This window comes from Acinonyx jubatus, chromosome E4 (genome assembly GCF_027475565.1).
Source record: "Acinonyx jubatus isolate Ajub_Pintada_27869175 chromosome E4, VMU_Ajub_asm_v1.0, whole genome shotgun sequence".
Classification (NCBI taxonomy): domain Eukaryota; kingdom Metazoa; phylum Chordata; class Mammalia; order Carnivora; family Felidae; genus Acinonyx; species Acinonyx jubatus.
Window position 1 is genome coordinate 4,833,561 of NC_069395.1, and position 24,161 is coordinate 4,857,721.

The 24,161-nt window shown below is 47.3% G+C and overlaps 1 protein-coding gene across 5 annotated transcripts in view; it reads right to left on the bottom strand.

Moving 5' to 3' along the window:
- DCAF8 (DDB1 and CUL4 associated factor 8) overlaps nucleotides 1–22,986 on the bottom strand; it is a 41,783-nt gene extending 18,797 nt beyond the window's left edge. The window contains exons 1-6 of one of the 5 annotated variants that reach the window (XM_027048544.2): nucleotides 22,837–22,986; nucleotides 21,722–21,794; nucleotides 9,387–9,461; nucleotides 5,878–6,551; nucleotides 4,803–4,943; nucleotides 3,190–3,284 (exon numbers count right to left, since the gene is read on the bottom strand). In XM_027048544.2, coding sequence (XP_026904345.1) covers nucleotides 3,190–3,284; nucleotides 4,803–4,943; nucleotides 5,878–6,551; nucleotides 9,387–9,435 — 959 coding nt within the window. In that variant the 5' untranslated portion in view covers nucleotides 9,436–9,461; nucleotides 21,722–21,794; nucleotides 22,837–22,986. Of the gene's footprint in view, nucleotides 1–3,189; nucleotides 3,285–4,802; nucleotides 4,944–5,877; nucleotides 6,552–9,386; nucleotides 9,462–21,721; nucleotides 21,795–22,512 lie in introns of all 5 variants that reach the window. The other 4 variants (XM_027048543.2, XM_015076199.3, XM_053209441.1 and 1 more) reach the window with 4 other exon arrangements.
- Between the last annotated feature and the right edge of the window lie 1,175 nt (nucleotides 22,987–24,161).

Genomic DNA, 24,161 nt, shown 5'->3' on the forward strand with positions numbered 1-24,161 from the left:
GTGGAAGCAAAAGGAAGAAACCTGGGGACACGTGGGTGGCTCAGTTGGTTAAGCTTTTGACTTTTGACTTCACTTCATGTCCTGATCTCACAGCTTGGGAGTTTGAACCCCACATGGGGCTCTCTGGGTGCGAGCTGGAGTCTCTCTCTACCTCTCTCTCTCTCTGTCTCTCCCCACCTCAAAATAAATAAACTTAAAAAAAAAAAAAAAAAGGGACAGATTATGAAATAGGGCTTCACTGTCCTGTAATCCTGACAGAACTCAATCTTTCTAATGCTTCACTTTATTCACCTGAAACAAAGAATTCTCTCTCCCGGTGGATAAATGCAGAGTACCTTGGGCCCTCTGGGGAACTAGCAGATGTGCTATAAAAATGATTAATCTTGTACCCAGCTGGCTCAGTCGAAAGAGCATGCAACTCTTGATTTTGGGGTCGTGAGTTCGAGTCTCATGTTGGGTGTAGAGATTACTTAAATAAAAACTTAAAAAAAAATTGTTTCAATGATTAATCGCGATGGCAGCAGGGGGAGAAATGTTTTTCACATTAGGAGGAGGCAGCACACAAAAACACAGGAAACAAATTTACTAAGTTTCGCTATAAAATTTGCAGTTTTTTAATAAGCAGGTATGTTCCAGCAAAAAAATAAAAAAAAAAAAGGAAAATAATTACAAGTCAAACCAAAGAATTCCTTTGAAGAAGATCTCAAACTGGCTGCCACTGGCTAAACGAATATCCCATCCACAGCTCCAAAGCCAACTCTTTTCCTAAGAGGTCGGCCAATACCACCAGCTTCCAGAGACGCAGCTATCATAACCACGTAAAAGTTCCCCTTACGCCAGCTTCACACAAAAACGTCTCTGATGTAAGTGGATGTTCACACACCAGCTTAAACTTAAGAATAGCTTGGATTTTCCAGCCATTCAGCTCCCCACCTCAGTCAAGCTTTCCGCTACTATTTCAATCCTTAAAGCAAAAACTTTTTGAAAACTCACAGTCCCTGATTCCCCAAATCCAGAATCTGGGCCTGCTCCTACGTGAAGTTTCTCCTACATTCCCCATCTATCACTGCTCACACCAGAGCCGCCGTGTACATCATTTCATTCCAAATCCAGTAAGCTAACACACTCATCTGTTCTGCCCAGTACTGGGCTCCCAACTCCTTGTGGCCTCACAGTGGTTTTCCTAGGACCTGATGCACAGGATGAGCTCTCTCCCACCTGCCTCACAGCTCTCTACCAGAGCAGACCGAACAAACTCAGCCCATTTGCTTCACCTCTGCGTTTCTCCCCCTGCCCCTACTCTGGAACTTTAAAATGAAAACCACAAGCATGCAGATCAAGAAATTAATTTATTTCCTCACAACTAAACAGCTGCAAGCTAGTCTAGAAGGTAGATCTGTTGTCACCCAGGCCTGTTCACCTTCCAGTAAAACCCATAATCTCCCAATCTTCATTCTCTTGAAGGTTTATAGAAGTACAGTACATCCTTTCTACAAGCCTAAAACATTTTTTAAGTTCTTCCACTTTCTAGACAACCTTTTCTATAGTGACCTTTCTAAAAATAAAAGTCTGGAGTGCCTGGCTGGCTCAGTCGGGAGAGCATAGGACTTGATCTTGGGGTCAGGAGTTCAAGCTCCATGGTGGGCATAGAGCTTACTTAAAAAGATAAATAAAAAGAAAGAAAAAATAAAATAAAAATAAGTCTAATAATAATCAGCCTTAAGATTATATTCCCTAGGGGCGCCTGGGTGGTTTAGTCCGTTAGATGTCTGACTCTTGGTTTTGGCTCAGGTCATGATCTCACATTCGTGAATTCGGCTCATGTGCTGACAGAGTTGGGCTCTGTGCTGACAGCGTGGAGACTGCTTGGGATTCTCTCTCTCTCCCTCTCTGCCCCTCCCCAGCTCTTGTGTGTGTGTGTGTGTGTGTGTGTGTGCGCGCGCGCGCGTGCACACTCTCTCAAAATAAACATTAAAAAAAAAAAGTCCCATGTTCTACTGAGTGAGCCAGCCAAGCACCCCAAAATTTGTTATGATTTTTAAGACTAACAAGACAATAAAAATATCTAGATAATCCATCAACAAGGTAGCAATTAAAGAAACTGTATTACACCAATGCTGTAAAGTAGACCTTTATGGTCTGATGTAGCAAGAACTCCAAAAACACATTATAACATGAAAAAAGCAAATTGCAGAATCCTACGTGTATGTACATATATATATACATGGATGAAACATATATGTATATATTAAGATACATAAAAGTATAAAAAAGGATTGGAAAGGTATTCCAAAATTTTTAACAACGGTTACCAATAGCTAGAAAAGTGGGCGTGGGGGAGATGTGCATGAAGAATCATATACATTTTGCCCACATACTTTATTATTTGAAATTTTTAAACAAGATGTACTTGTTTATTATAAGAACTAAAATTTTAACACCGTAAAATAATTAGCAGCCATAATATAATCAGTTCCAAACACAGTGCCAGACACTATGCTGGGGCTTCAAGCACCTTTATCAATAACCCTCAGAGACAAGAGAGTAAGATATACTGATTATGCCCAAAGTCAGACAGAAGAAACGGAGGTTCAGAAAAGTCAGATAGGTCGAAACTAGTAGTGCCTGAGTCGCAATCTGACCCAGGTCTGTCCAGATCCAAGCAAGATGCTATGTTCCTTCTATGAGATCACATAGCTGATAAGGGTTTAATCATTAATCACGAGTCTCAAATTCATGTATAAATGAGCTGTGGTAAGACAGAACTCTATTATAGCTACCAATATTTTTGTTCAAGATTTATCATTTGTTTACATGTTTCTATAAATAACTGAAAACTACATAGGACCGTATCTCTCAGCTGCCCTGCAGGGTGATGTGCTTCCTGTGGGTGAGCTGAGTGGCACCCAAGTGAACGGAGAGGAGATCAACAAGTTATTCAAGCTCACACGTAAGATGACTGAATCTCGTTCTGTTAATAAAAGTACACATGAACAGTGCTACACTGCTGAGAAACAGACAAACAACAACAAAGAAGTGAGGAATTGCCCTAAACCTCAATCTGCTTCTTAGCATAGGCACAGAGGGACTCGGGGGACTGACCGGAGAGGTGGGTATTACCTAGGACACGTAGGGTACTTTCAAGGCCAAGAGGTCCAGTGATGTAAAAATATCTACTGCTACACTTACGAAGCTGGCCGGTCTTGTCTGAGGTCAATGGTGAAAACAACGGCGTCTTCACCTGCAGACAGGAACGTACAGGGAGAGTCCGGTTCCAGGGCCAACTGAAGGAGAAAAAAAGAAAGGATGAGGTTTCTACAGATTAGAATCAGGGCCATCTAGTTTATTCCTTTATCTTTAGGAAGGACTGCATTTTATTTACTATTTACTTTTTAATATTTACTCTTGATAGAGACAGCGTGTGTGCGCGTGCACAAGTGGGGGGGGGCAGAGAGAGAGAGAGAGGGAGACGGGGGATTGAAGTGGGCTCCATGCTGACAGCAGGGAGCCTGAAGGGGGGCTCTAACTCATGAACTGTGAGATCATGACCCTTGAGCCGAAGTCGGATGCTTAACTGACTGAGCCACCCAGGCACCCCGGGAAGGACTGCATTTTAAATATCTCAAGAGGGCGCCTGGGTGGCTCAGTCGTTAAGCATCTGACTTGGGCTCAGGTCATGATCTCACAGTTCATGAGTTCTAGTTCTACATCTGGTGAGCTCAAGCCGTGCTTCGGGTGAGCATGAGCCCTGTTTTGGATAAAACACAAGCCCCAGGTGAGCCCCAACTTCTCTCTTTCTCTTTCTCTGCCCCTCACTCATTTGTGCCCTCTGTCCCATAACTAACTAACTAACTAACTAACTAACTAACACCTAAGCGAGAAACCTGCCTAGCTATTTTGTTATAAAACCCCAGGAAAAGAACTAATAAACCCATTCTCTCTTGTTGTGTGTGAATTAGTTAGAGCTTGTTGATCCCATACAAGTCAAGAGGACAGGAGTTTTGCTTTTTCAACTAAGTCCTCAAGGGATCTGAGTAACAATACCAGAGAAAAACGTCAGCCATTAACGTTCATTCTCAGAATCAATTCCACTCTCGGGTGGGCAGAAAAATGGTGCCCAAGTGTCACTCTCTTCCATCGTAGTTCTAAAAATTAGCTAACTAGCAGGTTTGGGGTAGGCTTAAGAATCAAAGAAATAGGTAATTTTCATATCTTCCGAGCCATTTGGGCTAGAAAAGGATACGCATTAGCTTAGGGTTTGTAAAAGCGGGCCACTCTCCTCCCACAGTATGACCACTCTGAGACTAGGCAGCTCGCAGCTCCTCACTGGCTGCTCCCATGACTGTCTGTCCTATATTCCCAGTTCTAAATAGGGCTTCCAGAAATAGTGCTGTCTGTGCCCTGAGACCTGGGCAAAAAGTTGGTGCTCTCACATGCGAGGAGCCGACCACTAGGGCTTTGGCGCCGTTAAGATGTTCTAGATACAATCGAAGTAGATTTAAGAAGTTTGGAAGCCGCAGGAGACCTCAAGGATTTCCAAAGCAACCGTGAGTCGGCTTCGGCTTCAACTGAATGCCACACGTGCAAAATCCAGAGAGCTCTCAAACACTTGCCTTCCAAGAAGTTTAGGGTGGCTGTGGCTGCTTTTTCTCCCTTTCCAGCTGCCAATTTTAGGACTGAGAGAAGTGAGGCAGGTGTCCACAACAGAAGGGACACAATGGGCAGAGATCTACGAAGGCCTTGGCTGAGATCCGGGGCTGAGGAGCTGGACCACACAACCGTGGGGGCGAGAGCTTACTTACCTTGTGGGACGCTCCCTTGTGCTGGGCCACACGCTTCGTGTTCTTGCAACACTGTGTGGCAGACAGCTCTGCTACCCGCACCTGCCCGTCACGGGCACACATGGCCAGGGTGGAGTCACCGCTGTTAGGAAGGAACTTGGCCTGGAACGTTAATGACAAAAAGGGATACACAAAAGAAATTGAGGAGGTGAATCTGAGAGGGAAAAACGGGATAACGGCCCCACCCCATCCCTTCTGTTGGGCAACGGCTGGAAACTTGGCTCTCCTAGCCTTATACCCTTGGCTCAAATCCCGTTTCTTCCAAGAGTTAAAGAAGAGGGAGGAAAACCTTCTGATAGAAGACGGCATTGCAGGTGACTCTGGAAGGCTGAACTGGCACAGGATTAGTGCTCAGGTGAACTAGGGCTACGCCTACGAGGGAAGAACCGTAAGGAAAAGAGGAGGAAAGTCTATCTTGATTCAGGAAGCAAAGGGAAACTTGTTACAAAGGCAACCAGTGCCTTCTCTCCGCAGAAGAGCTCCCACCCAGGAATCAATGCTAGTTGCAGTATGATGGAGGGGCTGATGAGTAAACGAGAAGGACAATACTAACAGATATTCATCAAACGTTTATTAAGTACAAGACAGGATTCTAGACTGCTCAGCTTTCGTATTAATCCTCACGATCCTGTTACTAGCTCCACGTTACAGATACACAAACTGAAGCCGGAGATTACAGAATTTGCCCAAGATCACAAAGCTAGCGAGGGGGCAGGGCCAGGATGGGAACCCCGTCTGGCTCAAGAGCCTCTGCTCTTAGATGGATGCCTTCTATCAGGGTCCCCTGAGTACCTTCCTGATGACTTCCAAGCACCCGACCTATAACGAGGCTTCTGACCGCCACCAGGCTTGGGAAGAACGAAAGGCGGTCATGGCTCTTTCAGCGTATTTAACTCCTCTAAGTGATCAAGGGAGCCACGACACGACTGGGCCCTGAGGCCAGTCCAGACTCACTGTCTGCTCCCGCTCCAAGCACCTCAGGCTTGTCTAACTCCTGCCTGACTTTCCCAGTGGCCGTCCTGCTCCCTTGCCTCACCTGGAAGACATTGCTTTTGTGGCCGCTCTCAAAGTCCAGCACTGGCTGCCGCCGCACCCAGTCCCAAACCACCACTTTCAGGTCATCGCTGCCACTGGCCAGCCAGGTGCCGCGCTGGTTAAAGTGCAGGGTGTTGACACAACCAGTATGGCCCTCGAGCCCATGCTGCAGGCGGAAACGCTGCACAAAGACTCTTGCTCCGCAAGCCTCATAGACAAAGCGGGCGCTAGAACCCAGCTCCCGCTCCCGAAGGGCAGGAAGGGCTTGCCACCGAGGTCGAGGCAGGGCGGATGTCTCCGAAGACACCCAGTCCTCCAGGGCCCGCTCATCATCTGATGAGTCCTGGTCACGGTTGGCCCGCTTCCGCTGGACACGGCGCCGAGGGTGCGCTTCCTCCTCCTCCTCCTCTTCTTCCTCTTCTTCCTCTGAGCGGTCATGGACTTGGTTTTCGTCGTTGATGGAGTAATGGCCAGTGTCTTCCATGCTGTCAGAGTCCTTGTCTTCACCTGAGCTCTCCGTATCTGTACCCCGGCTTCCTGTGCTGGCACGGTTGGGGCCACCATCATCCCCAGTCAAGCTCAAGCTCAGGTCTGAGGCTTCCACTTCAATGCCTGAGGATGTCTCCCTCCCCTCCTCAGCGCCAGACATCTCCTCTGGACTGCTAGACAGGCTTCCTGCATGGTAGTGAGGAATGGGCGGGCGAGGGGGAAAACAAGGAAACGGGAGAGTGATCAGAAGGATGTTTCCTCCTCGGTCCAAGAAATCATCACGCCCAAAGATCCAGAAACCAACTCTGGTCAACGTGCTTTTGTTCAAGTGCTTACCATAAAGACTACCTTCTGAGGGGGGAGTCTCGTACAGGACAAGAAACTGGAAAGATTAAGATCAAAGCCACATGCAAACAAAGGTGCTTCAACCCAAGTGAAGAACCACAGGGCAGCCCAAGAGTCTGATAACTTCTCCCCCCCCCCCCCGCCCCGCCCCCGCCTCTCTCTAGCAAAGCACAGCCAGGTTGAGTCCAAGTACATCCGATACAACTACCTTAAGCTCTGTTCTGCTGGACACACGTCTATTAAGCACAGCAAACAATTAAGTCAAATAGGAAAAAAAAAAGAACAGCCATTCCCAGCAACAGCTGGCACCTCCATCTTCTTAGAGGAAGGCAGAAAATAACAGATTAAAATCATTCTGACAGTGGGGGTAGAGAAGAACGATTTCCTACTTCAAGGAAGTACCACCACCTCCCACCTCCTAAATCCCAGTTTCTTCCCTTGAGGTCTTAAAGTCCACTAAGAATCCAGAAGGAGGTAGAAGGGACATGCGGTAACTGTGGTCCTGGGTTCCTGGTTCGCTGTTCGCTAATAAATGTGTTCTAATAACTTCCATTCATTTAATAACGTTAACACTACATCTAGCTATTGGAACTCTACCCTGAGGTAGAGTTTTACCAGGAAGCACACGCAAAACTGACGACAAGCAACGCTACCAGAGTGGCACCCGGGAAGGGAAGTTCACCACGTTTTTCAGTCTGCCATGTTGGTGGCCGTAAAAGAACTGGGCCACTTGGAGCAATCTAACCCCTGACAACGAGACACTGCATTCTCCCAACGACAGCCAGATCTTATTTCAGCGAGCACCCTGGCAATGTGCTAGAGCCAATACGGCCACAGCTTCCACACTGAAGCCGAGGTGTGAAGAAAGGAAGGAGGGAATGAGGATTTTGAACACTGTTCACGGCCTCCTTTCCTGATGATGCCAAATTTTACCTTACCAGAAGTAAAGGCTGTTAGGAAAAGCAGACCAGCGATGGGCGACTCTGGTATGAGCTATCCAACCCCACAATGGCGTTTAAAGGGTTCAAAGCAGTGCCTGACCGCTTAGTCACCTGGAGCAGAGCGGCAATTTCTAAAAATCTTTGCGGCAATGGAACCCCTTCACAACGAACTCTGAGGCAAAACCCAACACAGAAAACAGGTGAACAATACAAGCACTTTGGTTCAAGCAGTGACAGAAGGCTGGGAGACACATAAACAGCTCTTTTCAAAAAAAGCACCCCAACTAAGATCCCAGCATGAAAACAAGTGGTGCAGGAACTGGAAGAAAAGGGGGAAAGTGCAGCAATTTTCTCCTAGGAACTACATTTGCTGAGACTGCTGTGGATGCTGAGAAAGATTAGCAGTTGTGGTGTCTGACACACAATTGGCTTTGAAACTGGGAGTGGTGAGAAAGGACGAAATGCCACACTTTCGCTTCTACGCAGAAGGAAAATGTAAACACCGAAAATCCTAGCATTTACCGTTAAAATTACGATTAACAAATCAAGATGACTTGGGGGCTCTACCAGATTAAGTTAAGGGCCAGAGCAAATCGCGAGCTCAGCAAGATGACCCTAACAGTCGATGACCAAGATCTGGCCCAGAGGCCGGCAGATTTTTTCTACAAAGGGCCCTGTCGCAAGTACGCGATGCCGCTGTTACGGCACAAAAGGACCCGTAAGCACCATGTGAATGAATGGGACGTGACCATGTTCCAACACACTTTACAAAAACAGTGGCAGGCTGGATCTGGTCTGCTGGCCATAGCCCGCTAATCCCCGATCTGGCTCACAGCCAAATTCCAAACCACTCTAGAACCCTGAACTTTTCAATTAAGCCCAGCAAAAAATCTGAACCACTGTCTTTTACAGAAAGAAGATGAATGAACAGCCATGATAAGAAGGGAACAAAGGAGCAATACACAGCATTTTTTATTTTATTTTATTTTTTTTAATTTTTTTTTTTAACGTTTATTTTTGAGACAGAGACAGAGCATGAACGGGGGAGGGGCAGAGAGAGAGGGAGACACAGAATCTGATACAGGCTCCAGGCTCTGAGCTGTCCGCACAGAGCCCGACGCGGGGCTCAAACTCATGGACCATGAGATCATGACCTGAGCTGAAGTCAGACGCTCAACCGACTGAGCCACCCAGGCGCCCCTCACAGCATTTTTTAAAAATCTCACTTTTCCTTACTCCGCTTCACTGTTCCACCAATCACATCAACTAGAATTTAGCCTGTAGTCCTGGCCCACAAGGTGTTGAGGAATGCTAGACTCTTGTGCTGCCCAATTCTATGCATTTGAAGGACATTTCTCAGTCAAGAAGCTGGCTCAGGGTTCAAGCACTGATTGAATAACCCATGTCAAAATCCCGACATTCTACCTTCAAACCTGCCCTCGACCCAGTGATTTAACACTTGCCAACACCCTACAAAGCAAGCAAGCAAGCCCTGACTCCAGTCGGTCCAGGCTGTAACTCCGTCTGTCGTCCACTAGCTCTATCGAACTATAAGCTACCACAGAAAGAGACCTCCCATCACAAGTGGGGAAACGCACCTTCCCACAACTCCTTGTTTCCTACACACAAAACAGCGCAGGAAAGGTCCACTCTTAGGAAAGATGTCCTTCCCTCCACTAAACTCCAGGCCTCCACTTTCCCTGGGGGAGGAGGAGACCCTCAGGCGGCCCCTTACCGTTGGCCAAGTCTGTTTTGCCTTCTGCGCCGTTCCCTTTGCTGGACATCTTGAACGATGTTTACCGTAGCCAGCCTGCATTTAGGAGAGGAAGAAAAGGAAACAATTAGGAAATAGTCTGGGAGAGAAGAGAGAAGGGACAGGAGATTTAACAACGCACAGCCTTTATCATTTTCATAAAAATGACTTTTTGAGGGGTGCCTGGCTGGCTCAGTCCCTGGAGCATGTGACTCTCACTTGATATAGGGGTTGTTACGTTCAAACCCCATGTTGGGGGTTTAAAGTAGAGATTACTTTAAAAAAATATTTTGGGGGGCACCTGGTGGCTCAGTCGGTTAAGCGCCCAACTCTTTGATTTCAGCTCAGATCATGATCTCCTGTTTTGTGAGATTGAGTCCCGCACTGGGCTCTGTGCTGGCAGCATGGAGCCTGCTTGGGATTCTCTCTCTACTTCTCTCTCTCTGCCCCTCCCCCACTCCTGCTTTCTCTCTCAAAATAAGTGAACTTTTTTTTTAAAGCTTTAAAAAAAAAAAACTTTTTGAGTCTGTGCTCAACAGGGCTTCTCAGCTGCTGAAAATCCTATCAGGCCCCCCTCCCCCATGTCTAAATTCCATAAAGAGACAATATCTTTGGGAGGTCAACTGCTATCTCTTTACCTGAGTAACTAACTGGCAATGATTTTTCAGATGGAAAGGAAGGAACTGAAATAAAACCTGAACCAGCAGGCATATATCCAGTGACAGGTACTACAAGCAGAGAGCCTTAACACAAAAAGCTAGCTTCAGCATTGCCCTCCAGGCAGGAATCTTCTGCTGTAAATTCAGTCAGGTGTGTCCATAAATTTTATGAAACACCGTCTTCATAACATGAAGCAGAGGGCCAGACTCTGAATATCATCTTACACACAAGTCAACAGAGACAGAAGAGACCAAGCTCTTGGGGCGAGAGCTTGGGCTTTGTTTGCTCAGATGCCTAGCTTCAAACTTACAGGCACAGACATTAACTAAGGACGACAAGAAGCAAAGCCGAATTAGAATTCAGGAGCAAGGAGCGCCTTGCCCCCAAGAAAGAACCTAAGGTTTCTTTCTTCCTCTTACAAGTAAGCCGCCGAGTACAAAGCTGGGGAAGAAGAGGGTGACATTTCCATCTCAGTCCGTTTCATAAAACAGCAAACATTATTGCACCTAACTCCACCAACTTTCACCAGATTTATCTTTTCGGCAAAGCTCTGTCTGGGAACCGGGGTACCTAGCTTTTTTTCCTCTTATGCCACTATAACACATTCATTATTTTTACAGAGCCTCACTCCCACCTCGAGCAAATTCCAAAGAGCGAAGAATAATATTATTCAGACTAGAATTTTGTGAAGCCCTTTCAGTGCCTGGACAAAAGGCACTGGTAAAAGACAAAGTATGATTATGACTCCGGTCCTCGTACCCAGGCACACTGGCTTCTAATCTTTCAACAGCCCTTTCATTCCCATAACAATTATCCCAGAAGCAGCCCCGCCCGCATCCTTACCCCCTACTCTCCTCTACAGAAATCCAAGTTGCTTCAGCAAGTGTCCCCTGCCAAGAGACAGCTGCCCAAGGCTCGCTCCGCAGCCCAGGGCGGGGGGTGGAAATAATGCACAGGCAGGACCAAGGCCGAGTCTGGGGAAGGACCTGGAAGGGTGCTGGGAGACAATGCCAACAAAGCACAGATTTGTGAAGCCGCGCGGAAAACGACGGGCGAAGAGCGGTCCGCGGGGCCGGCTGGTTTCCTCCCGCTGCTGCTCAGAGGCGGCGTGTTGTGAGCGTTCTGCACACAGCACCGGCCTCTCCTGGCCGCAGTCCCTGTTTCTACTCTTTAGCATCTCGCAGCATCTTCTTCCCCACCCAGGGCTGAAATCCATTCTATTTAAACTGCAAAAGTCCCGCAGGGTAAGGAAAACAAGCTGTGCTACTTTAAGATTAAAAACCTCAGGTCATAAGCACACGTGATGATGGTCAACTGAGGAGAGACCTGAGGTTTCTGACCTCCAGGAGCAAACCTCTCAACCAGCCCCTACTTTCCACCTCACCATCATCCACCTCCAAAGAAGAAAGTGGCTCCGGAGACCCCTTCTCAAGCCCGAACTGCACCAACTCCTCCAGAGGCCCAGACGGCCTGAGCTGCAGACTCAGGTCAGTGCCTGAAAACACAGCCGCGCTCCCGGCCTCCGGGACCAGGAGAAGCCAGAGCTCCTAGCTTGGCGAGGGGGAGAGCAGGGCCTCACGGTTCAACCCCAGGCTGCAGAGCTGGTCTTTCGGGGAAAATGGCTTACGGTTCTTGCAAAATGAGATCTTCTTCGTGAGGAAGAAAGCTGACGGAACGTATTGCTAAATTCAGAAACAGGGAAAACCCCGTGAATGCTTATGCCAACTCTGTTTAATCACGGAGTTGGAAGGCAGATAGCTTCTGAAGGTCACATCTTAGGGGCCATGGAGTTTAGCAAAATTAGTTGTAGATTGAAAATTAGTCCAGGGTTGCAGCATGAGTAAGCCATTAGCATCCTTTCTGACTTTGGATGAGCTACTTAACCTTCCTGAGGCTTCATTTTTCTCTTTTTGTAAAACAGTAGTGGCTAATTCCAGAGACGGTCGAGATAAGCAGAATTCTACGTTAAACGTTCTGCAGAAGGACGCTCTGGAGCAGTGGTCTCAAAACGGATTATAAACCCCTATCGGTGAAAATTTTTACCATGAATCCCGAATATGTGTGCGTGCATGTACATACACGTTATCTAACCGATTCACATTAAATATTACATTTAATGTTTGTAGCGGAAAAAAAAATTCCAACATTCTTTCTCTATACACCACCGGACCACATTCCATACCCCTCTGGGTGCACACCTTCCCCCTCAGGAGGACCACTTTTTTTAAAAGCCAAGAAATGATGACAATAAAATACAATCACTTTGGAAAGCAGTTGTTGTTCTTATATAAATTTCTGTCAGAATGAAGAAGTTTAACGCCATCTCAACTCTGGGGCAGGAACTCAAGTGTCCAACTGAAAACAGGCTAAGATGCTATGACAGGGCCCTAGGTCTCAAGTATAAGAACCGCTCTAGAGTCTCCGCCGCCATCAAAGATGATGGTTATTTTATAATCAGAGGTTAGGGACCCTACTTGACCCAAACATAAATTGCTTTCTTCATTTTTTAATGCACTACATTCCCAGCAAATCCACGGCTTTTACCTTGATCAATTTCCATGTAAAATTCAGTCCAGAGCAAACGAATCTGAGCTCGGAGGAGCTGATTGATGAGCTCACTGTCCCAGGTAGCTGGGGGAGTTTAATTAGATTAGCCCTGCTGCCTACACTCTAAAAATAACCATAACCCCTGCCAAACAGAAGGTTAAAGAGTAAACTACTGGGGGATGGGGGAAAAAGATCCAGGTGTCATTTTAATTTCTACCCAAGAAAGGCCAGTGACCTAGATCTCTCCTGTCTTAAGGAAAAGGCCTTAAAGTTTTAACCAAATATATGACAAAATACTAACTAAAAACCAAGCAAAGAGGCAGTTAATACAGTGTACGAGAGTACTTTGTGGGGGCGCCTGGGTGGCTCAGCCGATTAAGCGTCCCACTTCAGCTCAGGCCATGATCTCGCAGTTTGTGAACTGGAGCCCTGCGTTGGGCTGACCGTGCAGAGCCTGCTTGGGATTCTCTCTCTGCTCCTCCTCCACTCACGCTTGCTTTCTCTCTCCCTCTCTCTCTCTCTCTCTCACACACACACAATAAACTACTACAGAGCAATAAAAAGGAGTGGATTACTGACACACACAGCAACGAGGACGGGTCGCAAATATGTCACGCTAAGTCAAAAAAGCAAGACTCAAGCAGCTACGTAACAGGATTCCTCTCATGGGACATTCTAGAAGAGATAAACTACGGGGACAGACAGCAGATCAGTGGTTGCTGGATGGGGGTGGAGAATGGACAACGACCAGGCACAAGAAGACTTCTAGAAACGACGGAGTTGTTGTCCGCCTCGACCGTGGGTGGTAGTGTTATGTGAGTATGTGTTTGTCAGAGTCCACAGAACAGGTCACTGAAAAAAGGCATAGCTTTTACTGTATGTGAATGATCCCTCAATAAATTTGGCCAAACAAAAGAGAATGAGAGAAAGGAGGCAGGGGGAAGAAGTTGGGCAAAATGTAAAGGACAAAGCCCGATTATTAAAAATTAAAAATACTAAATTCTCATGGGGTGCCTGGGTGGCTCAGTCGGTCAAGCATCCGACTTCAGCTCAGGTCATGATCTCACAGCTTGAGTTCGAGCCCCGTGTGGGGCTCTGTGCCGACAGCTTGGAGCCTGGAGCCTGCTTCGGATTCTGTGTCTCCCTTTCTCTAACTCTCCCCCGTTCATGCTCTGTCTCTCGCTGTCTCAAAAGTAAATAAACACTAAAAAAACAATTTTTTTTTTAAATACTAAGTTCTCAAGCCTGTGACAGTAACAAGTCAGCTAAAGTGGTCAACACACCACAGTAAATGAAGGCAAAACATCAGGTCTTCTTGTTTGAAAAAGAAAGTGTGGGAGGAATTTTACTGTGACCAAAGCTGCCCGTGACTTACCAGCAGCACCATTAAAGGCAAGCGAGGGGTGCCCGGGTGGCTCAGTCAGGTAAGCGTCCGACCCCGGTCATGATCTCACAGTTTGTGAGTTTGAGCCCCATGTCCCCTGCTTGGAATGCTCTCCCCCCCACCCCCCTACCCCTGCCTCTCTCTCAAAACAAATAAACACTAAAAAAAAAAAAAAAAAAAAGGCAAGATAGGCAAGATGAAGCCTAAACTTCTAAAAGACCCCAACACCTAGTTGGTGACAGCTAAACGTATCAAGAACCGAAAGCAGTTCAAAATAGTTCCAGTGGTTGTACTGTTATTTTGTATACTTACTGCTTTTATTTTTCAAATTTCTCTTAAATTAAATTTCATTTTAACGCCTTTGCTAGGAAAATAGGTCTGACAGTTCTACCTCACCTCAGGCCCAACGGGCACATCTACTCCTCCAAACGGTACCGCCACTGGTCCCTTTACTGAGACCCGAGCTCACCGACACACGAGCCCGGAGCGCTCCGGGCGGCCCGGTGCCTGGCGTGGTGCGCCTCCCTCTGCGAGTCAAGGGCCCCGCTCTCCTACACCAACACCCGTAGTTGGAGCAAAGTTTTAGAATTTCCTCTGAAACTGAGAAACAGTGGTAGGAAATACTTCAATTATTGGTAAAACACCTACCAGAGAGCCACACGGTCTCGGGTTGCTCTTGGGAGGACAGACATCCCAACACCCCCATCACGGGACAGCTGTTCAGGGCCAATCTCCATCCACGGGCCTAATTTACCTCTTTGCCCTGGGCTCTGCGGTCCATCTGGAATCGACCAGTCCTACTTTCCCCATCCCCAATTGTGGAGTTCAAGCTGAAATGGCTCGTTTTAAATCCTTTCTCCTCACCTTACTATTTCTTTACTTCACAATAAACACTTTTGGCCAACCTTCCGGCCGCCAGCCACGCTCCATCGGTATGGAGTTTATTCATCAGACAACCTCACACACTGAAATTCAAAGGATAACCCCAAGGAAACTGAAACTCATACTATAAACCACGTTTCCAGGGGGGTAGGTTCTGGGCCACTCTCTATTAAGTGCCTGGAGGGGCTGACCACACTGCCCGGTCTCCCCTGGTAAGCTGGACGGAGGAGCAGAAAGAGACCATACATGCTTCCGGATCAGGGAAGTTAATGTCCATCAGTGTTGTGCAGACTTCACAGCACAAGGCAACCTAACTGCACGGCACTCGAGCTGCCCCTGCTTATCCCGATTATAGGGCTCTGGCACCACCCAGTGGCCCATCTACACACAGACAAGCTACTAACACAACAACATACAAGGCAATACAGGAGCTACAAATACAGACAAGGCAGTCATGATCCCCTCTGCAGCCGATCATCGATTAGGAAAAATGAGTACACAACTACGATACAAGTGATCCAAGCGCCAATCACGGTTACAAAAAAGATAAACTGGGCTTTAAAGGAAGGACAGGATTTCGGTGCGTCAAGGTGAGAAAGACCAGGACAAGGATGAGAAAATACATGGAGGATGAAAAACATGTTCAAGTCTGGTTTGGCTGGCTGGTGGGGTACAGCTGATTAGTTAAGGAGTGCAGTAGGTGTGTGTGTGTGTGTGTGTGTGTGTGTGTGTGTGTGTGTGTATCAGGCATCAGGAAGATTATTTTGTCAAGGATAATAAGACCGACAGAAACGGACAAAAACGGAAGGACAAACCAGTTTAAAGGCTGCCATGGTTGTTGAGGTAAAAAGCAATGAGCACCTGTCTTAGGCTGGTGGCAGAAGACATTAGAAGAGAATTGATGTGAGAACCCTGCAGAGGTAAAACTGATGGCTCAATGGCAGCTATGAAGCTCACAAAGTCAAAAAGACAAGCTTGAGGCTGGGTGCCCAAGGGAAGTCAATCCCACAAATGAGAAGCGGGCATGTGGGAGAAGAGATGAATTTGACTTTATGTTTAAAATCCAAGTCGACATGTCAGGAAGGTAGCAGAAAACAAGCGTAGGTCTGAAATTTTGAGAAATCGGGGTCACAGATACAGACTCGGGAACGACTTACACGGAGAAGCTTCAAAATCAACTACCTTACAAACTTTACCTCACTCAACAACAAAAACGTATGTACCCGAGAAAGGTGAGAGAGTCCGAGGAAACGATCCCAGGTTAACATCTACCCTTAGAGAAAGAAGTAAGAGGGAGGCAGGAAAATGCTCAGGAGAGCGGAAGGAATAAGGAGTGCTAGGTCTCTTGGAAGTCAAGAGATAAAAAGGTTTCAAGAAGGTGGGACGGTCCATGTAGAGAGAGAGGGAGAAAGAGAGAATTCCCATTTCAAATGCTACAGAGAAGCCCAGAAAGACGCGTACTGAGGAAAGGCTCGAAGAGTCAGAGAAGCTGTCCATGGAATTACCTCAGATATGAAGGGAGAATGTCATTTCCTCCCTCTTCAAGGATCATAAAAGGACTCCGTAATCTCTTCAGTTGAGTCCATTAAAGTTATTTCCTGAAAAAATTCATCAGTCTACCAATCAATCATCACCTGAGACCCATGTTGAAACAATTCAGTATTTTTAAATTTTTTTAATGTTTACTTTTGAGAGAGAGAGAGCGTGAGCAGGGGAGGGGCAGAGAAAGAGGGAGACACCGGATCGGAAGCGGGCTCCAGGCTCCGAGCTGTCGGCACAGAGCCCGACGCGGGGCTCGAACCCACAAACCGCGAGATCGTGACCTGAACCGAAGTCGGACGCTTAACCGATTGAACCACCCAGGCGCCCCAGAAATGTTTTTATTTATGCAGTCATGTGGACAGACCTTTTATTCTTTAGATACGCTCTTATAAGAAACACCGAATTCTTCCTTTGAGCTCATTTGCTTCATCACTCGGCACTGAAGAGCCCGGTTTTTAAAGACAGAATCTGGTAGATCGGACCTGGGTCTGACTCTGCCTCTACCACTCACTTTTACGTTTGTTTCTCCTCCTATAAAATGGGATGATACCATTACCCTGCAGAAGCTGGTTTAGAGAATTAAAGACATTTTTGCAAAGAGCTTGTCTGTACCTGGGAGGTACGTGTATTTTCTTTCTGGCTTCTCATTTCTGGTTCCAGACCACATTTCCTAGAGAAGCCCGGGCTCTTCACCACCCAGCAATGATCTTCCAAACACTGTACACAAATGAGGACACGGTTCTAAGTCTAGGAAATCTGTTTACCTGTTCTCATTGGCCTTTTAAAGACTCAGAGATCTGCCAGTATCTCTCGAGCGCATCCATGCTCTACGAACTACAGGTAAAGCAATATACCCAGGTGCCTCTCTCTGAGTTCTTCTCCCTCTTGAAGGCTCATCGGATGGCCAAGATGAGGACCTCAAAGCAATCCTCACAGGTGACGAGGAAGAAAATAAAGAATTCCTGCATCAACTATACTATGAACAAAAAACTTCTTTCCTCCTTTGGATGAATGCCTCCTCTCCCTGTTGGTAATTCCAAATGTCCTGTGTTTACAGTTTATTGGCTTTAATTCTAGTAACAGTATTTCAGAGTATGTCAGGAATGCGCTCTAAACCTTAAGTGCTGTCTGCGGCAACAGACTTAAGGGACCTTTTATGACAACATTTAAGCCCATTTACCTCAGTTTAAATGATTCTAAGGAAAATTCATTTCCAAGGAAACTCCACTGTGTTTCCACGATGAAATGATTTACCTTTACATGAGAATCCAGCCCCCGTTACCAGTTTTTGCACTCACACTGCAAACTGTTCTTTAATCACTGGAAAAGAGATGGAAGTGTGATGCTCCAAAGATAGAACTTATAATAAAACAGTAAAACGGAAAGTCTAAAAACCTCAAGAAGTACCCTCCTACCTGCACTAGGTGAGAGGAAAGAGTCTTAATGCTGGGTCCTAAAATAAGGTCAAAAACACATCTGATAATGTGGCAGTGCTTAAACTACACCAGGGGAATACAGCCTCCTGGCTACCACTAGAGGTAAATCCTACGACAGGTTTCCAGATGGCTGAGAAAAACCAGAACAACAAAATGACAGGAGAGGCAAGCATGGATGCTCCACGTTAGAACTTGGACAGACCTCCTTACACAGGATCCGTACCAACGACAAGAGCAAAAATCTAACCTCTCACACGCGATACCAAAAATGTCGCCAATAACCCAATCCATTACACATACTCCATTTCATTAAAAAGATGCCATCTGTGTCATATTAGTCACTCCCCAGGCCCTATCTGCAAACTCAGGGCAGACTCAGTTCATTAATTTATCTTTAGCATGCACACTCCAGAGGTGAAGGTAGCACTTGAGAAAGTGGGCTTCTGGCCCAGAAACCAGGTCCTACAGAGACACAGATAAAAGCCTGCTCTAAAGAAGCGTGACCGAGTCACAAAATTCATCACACACTAACTTTCAAAGACCTTTCAAGGATTTTCTTCTCCAAGAAAATAACTGAATCAGTAAACAAGAATTTCTGACCAATCCTAACCGTGGCACAGTTCCTCTATTATATGCACAAAAACATTAAGATGAAGTTTTCATTATTACTGTGAAGCTAACCTAAAATCATTGGCAGGTAGCTTTGACATGAAGATATACACGTGTCACTACCTCCGTGTCCACTGCTGGTTCAATTCTTCCAGTTAGTTGCCCGGGGTTCCAAATTGGTTGAGTGTAAGCCGATTATCTTGGCTTACTGATAATTTGTTTTTTTAAAAAAGAAAAAGCTAATTCAGTCTTAACGACTAACTTTAACGCCAATGTTATGCAAAAAAAAAACCTCTTAATTCTGTCTTTTATAATCCGGAAAATTCCTAGACATGTTTAGAATAACTTTTCTCCAGTAGAAACAATCCAGAAACAAATCTATCTCCTGAAAACAAAGGTTAATTAGTCACTGCAACTCACCTGATAGAACACAGGACCGAGAGCCTGAAACTCAAAGGTCTCAGTCTCCCACAACAGGGCACACTTCTGCAGAATGTCTTCTAGAGTCCTTTTGCTTTTGAAATGTCAGTATTGTTTTAAACAGGCCACAAAAAGGCTGCTTTCTTTTACTCTCTCTGCAGACAAGCTTGCCTTAGGTTGATCCTCGTGAACGCTAAGGATCACAGCACTGGTAGTGGTTCCTATACATTCCACAGACTGCTGTATACAGTGGCCTGTCAGGCTGGCGGTGGGAACTAAGGTCACAGTCACAAGCATACCTACCCTCCCACTCAGCCATGCTAGGAAATACTTCCTACTAAGATGCGACAATTCTTATGCGACGCCCTGAAATATAAAATAACTTCAGAAAAGTAAGAATTTTATCGTTGTGGCCCACAAACTAAGAATAGTGGTTCACTATATACACAGATGTCACCTGAAGCACAGAAGGTGAAACCCCTGGGGGAGGAGACATTCTCCCCCAGCACACAGAGTAATAAGGAACAAAGTTATACCTTTTTCAACACATCTCCTTTTCTCTTCCCACCCCACCCCTCTCCCAACACAGATCTCCAGATCTCACAAAAACGTAAGTAATAAATCAGGGCGCCTGGGTGGCTCAGTCGGTTAAGCATCTGACTGCGGCTCAGATCATGATCTCAGGGCTTGTGAGTTCGAGCCCCGGGTCGGGTCGGGCTCTGTGCGGACAGCTCAGAGCCTGGAGCCTGTTCTAGATTCTGTATCTCTGTCTCTCTCTGCTCCTCCCCAACTCGTGCTCGCTCACTCTCTCTCGCTCTATGAATGAATAAAAACATTAAAAAATAATAATAATAATAAAAATGCAGTCTCAGTCCACCTCAACACCCTCTACCCAAGTCTACTTTTGGTGGTGGTGGTGGTAACGAAAGCTGACCAAGTCTAATTTGGTCACTGGCCTGAATGAATACAGTTGATTTCATTGCGACATTATCAACACTTTAATTTTCATGTGCCCTTACCTCCCCCAAAAATGTAGAAGAAAAGCCAACAAGAGAAGGTTAAAAACCTGCATCTATGCCATCATGCTGTTAAGACGGGCCAGCTGGGGAGATGAAATAAAACGCTCCACACTCCTAGCTCCCTAGCCCAGACTCACTTCCGAGAACAAGGAGACCTTTTCATGGTCTAGGCCTCTGATGATCTATTGATGGGGGTCACTGCAGAGCCCAATAGCTTGAAAAATGTATTCTCGTCAAGGCATAAAAGGAAAAGGCATAAGGGGTAGCTGGAGCAGAGGCAGTGAACGCTGAAGCAGCAAGGGAAGGAATTCCAATCCTCGTGTCAACGCTGACCAGGTGTGCATGAACAGAGACCAAGAGAAGGAGGCGATGAACTAAGGAGATACACTGATGTTTAGTCTAAGAATGCATTTATTTAGAGAGACGCATACACACGGACATCTAATTATTTCCGCTGTTCTCTGGTCTTGAACCCCCACCACACTGACTCCAATCATGTTCAGAAGATAACTGTAGATGGGTGCCTACAAAGCAGACATCTAAGCTGACCATTTAAAAACGATTCACAAAAAATAAAAAAATAAAAAGGAAACTACGTTGGAAAGCAGAAGGCAAAGAAGTAGAAACTGGCGCATGCCTTATTCAAAGCCATAGCAACAATGTGTAAAGAAAACAGAAGACATTTTTTTAGTGTCTATCATGTGCTAGGCACAATATAAGAGCTTCACACAGGTTCCCTCCCACGAGACCAACAATGACTGTAGGAGGTAAGTGGCGTTATCCCACTTTTAGAGATGTGGCAATTAAGAGTCAGACAAGTTTAAGTAGCTTGCCCAAGGTCACATGGCCAATAAATCTTAGTACAGTAGTTAAGTTCTGATCTGTCCAGCTCTAACGGCTGTACTTATCTGTCTCGATGACACACAAACATGCCCGGCTGATGTTCCAATCAGGACACCACACGGAACAAAACTCAGCAGTGTCCCACTCAACCTGTACCTACTACCTATCCTGAACGTATGAAGACTCAGCCAGGCCTCCCTCCCAGAGCCACTCAGCTCTTCTGTCACATCCCGTGGACTTCAAGCACAGCACTATCCTCCGCTACCAGAAACCCAGGAGTCTTACAAAAACTACGTTTACGAGTATGTTCTGACTCCCTCTCTGACCCTGGCCTGTGCTCACTGTTGAATGCACAAGATGATTCCTCGGCTGACCCCAAATTCTTCAGACCGGCTATTAAAGAGCAGCTGATTGGGTTTTTTTTTAACCCCAACTTTACTACGATGTCCTGCAAAACTGGAATTCTGAAGTGGACTGAACTCGGACGCCGACCTCCCAGCACCACTTCCCAGCTTTCAGGGACAAGCAGCTGAAGATTCTCCTCCAAACACAAATAACAATGCAAAGCCCTGAGAAGGGAAGAGACTCGATTTGACAAAAGGCTGAAGAGAACTCAGGCAGACTAATTCCCAGCTTTTAACAAAGTAAGAAACACGATCCACAGAAAAGCAACACACAAGGCAAATGAATAAAGGAAGAGGGGGACACATTCCCTTCTAGGCTTAACGAGGTGGGGGGGGGGGGGTGCATTATTTGAAGATACACAGCAACAGTTTAGGACAGAAAGTCAAGACGCCCACAGCCCGTAAAACTTGTCAAAGTAATTTAACCGGAGCTGGAACACAGCCAAGAACAACACCCCAACTCTTTGGGATACCGGGGTAGGAATTTTATGACTGTAGTGGTCAGCACTTGGGCATCAGGGTAGGGTCTGTCTTGGGCTCAGGAATTTAAATGCCTTCAACTCCTACTCACCTTTCCTTCTTTATCACTGAAGTTGGGCCAGGCTGAGCTCCTGAGAAAATAGGTCGGTTGATTCACTGAAGGGCTGAGAAAAGTTAAAGTTTAAATGGCAAAAGTATCTCTACTGACCATAACACAACATATCTGTGAATACATTTTAGTTTCTTTTCAGACCTCCTCGGCACTGTTTGAAACCAGAGTAAGTCCGACTACTGAATAAATAACCCAGGCAGTTACAGAAACACCACGAACCAGGCAAGTCATCTCCCAGCTCCGCTAAAACGTTAAAAGTCATTTAAAAGGAAAACCTGAATCTTGTCGCTGCTAACCCATAACCAAACCTCTCAACAAGAAGCCACAGGGCAGGGGGGAAATCCCGGAGAGAATGTGATAGCGTTAGTGCCGGTTTGTTTACAGAGACTCCAGCGACAATCATATGAGTCAGAAATTCAAGCCACCAGATGCTTTCCAACTAACAGGGAGCAAATGGTACGGTTCTGCGGGGCCCTGGAAGATCTGGGGGTGAGGGGAAGCAAGCTGCGAGAATGGTATTACAAAGGGAGCGAGACCAGACGGCGACAACTGACTTGGACCTCGGCCTTCCGTACAAGGTGCTGGGCCCGAGAACTCGGGATGGGGGAGGGGGGCACACTGCGCGGTGGCCCCGAGGTGACGGGGAGACGCAGGGCGACCGCTTCCCCCAGCCTAAGGGGTAAACACGCGCACCCAAACGGGTCACCCGAGCAGCAAAGCCGTCCCTGTGGACCGTGGGGCAGGCTCTTGGGGGCAACCCCAGGGCTGACCTGAGGCAAGGGCAGCCAGTCCTCCCGGCGGAGACTCGGGTCAGGGCCAGGAGAAGACCTGAGCCCCGGGAGCTTGGGAAAGGAATCCAATCTATCCTGAAGGGGAGCGGGCCAGGGGCGAGGGGGTCAGGCCAAGCCGGAACGAGACACGGACCGGGTAGGTCAAGGGGGGGGTGTCCGGCTGGGGCAGTTACAAGCACGGGAGCCGGCGAGGCTCAGCAGCCCGCTTCCCGTCTTGGGTCATCCTTCTGCCAGCGGCTGCTCCGACTGTTCCAGGCCCAGCCGCCCCGTCCACTGCCGCCACCAACGCCGCCGCCATCTTACACTGGCCAGCGGCCGCCACCACCACCGCCTCCGCTCTCGGCGCTTGCGCCTGCGCCGCCACGCTTTCCGGCCCCGTTTGCGACGAGGTGCTGGAGAAGACTGAAGGAAGAGTGGTCGCGCGAGCTCTCGGCTCCCAGCCCTCCGCGGAGGACGCAGAAGGGGCGGGGCTTAGGGCCAACGGCAAACAGGGCAAGGGGCGCGTGCGCGCTCCCGTGAGGCGAAGCTGTTTTCGCGGCGTGCTTGGAGGGGCTCGCACCTCTCGCACGGCTGCGGGCAGACGCGGGGGTAGGGGGCCTCCCGGACTTGTGGCTGCGGTGGAACCGAATTTCCCTTCCAGCGGACTGGAGGGCAACCTCCTGGGCGGCCTCCATTTCCGCCCTGTTTTTGAATACTGGGAACAGGCAGTGCTTGCCAGGCTCCCTGTGGAAACCCCATTTCCTTTGAGGACCTTGTTTCCTTAAGTGGTTTCAATCCCTTTGAGACCCGCTTCCCCGCGAGAGCTTCCATTTACCCATTTTTAAATGAAGGGATTCGGAAGCTTGAGATGCAGCTGAGCGATTCAAGAGGCTGTTTCGCCGAAGGGGGGGGGGGGGGCGGTGTCGCAAGTTCCGCAGAATGGGCTTGGTGGCGGACGCTGCTTGGCTCTGACACCTGAAGGAAGCTTGCAGGAGATCCCTGGAAAGGTTGCTGCGAGGCGCAGGGCATTTTGACCGGGGCACGGTGCAAGAACCTGACCCCATTCACCTCTACCATTACCATCCTATTAGAATGCATTGTCTATACTTTGTCTACTTCCATGATTGACTTGCTAGTTAGAAGGCAGCCAGACTGGCGGCCTAAAATGTAAGTCAGGCCACATTATTGCCCCCAAAGCTTCCCTATCTCTCACACACACACACACACACACACACACACACAATGGCTTCCAAAGAAGGCCTTACATGACCTGGCACCTATTTGTCTGATTTCATCTCCCATACTGCCTACCTCTGCTCTAGCGTTGTTGGCCTTCTCCACTCTTAGCTGCAGCCAAAGCACGATCCATCCCTAAGGGCTTCTGCGTTTGTTCCCTCTCGGGATTTTCCTCTATCAGATCCTTACTAGACTTGCTCTCTCCACTCAGATCTCTACTGAAATCCTCCTCCTTCAGAGAGGCAGCTCTTGACTGTTCCAACTAGAATGATGCCCCACACCACCATCCTCCTCTGCCTTCTCACTCTGCGTTGTTTTTTCATAACGATTTTTATCTGTGACATTTAAGCTATAATTATGTATTTGTAACTGGAAAATACCATAGAATATAAGCTCTATAATGGCAGGAACTG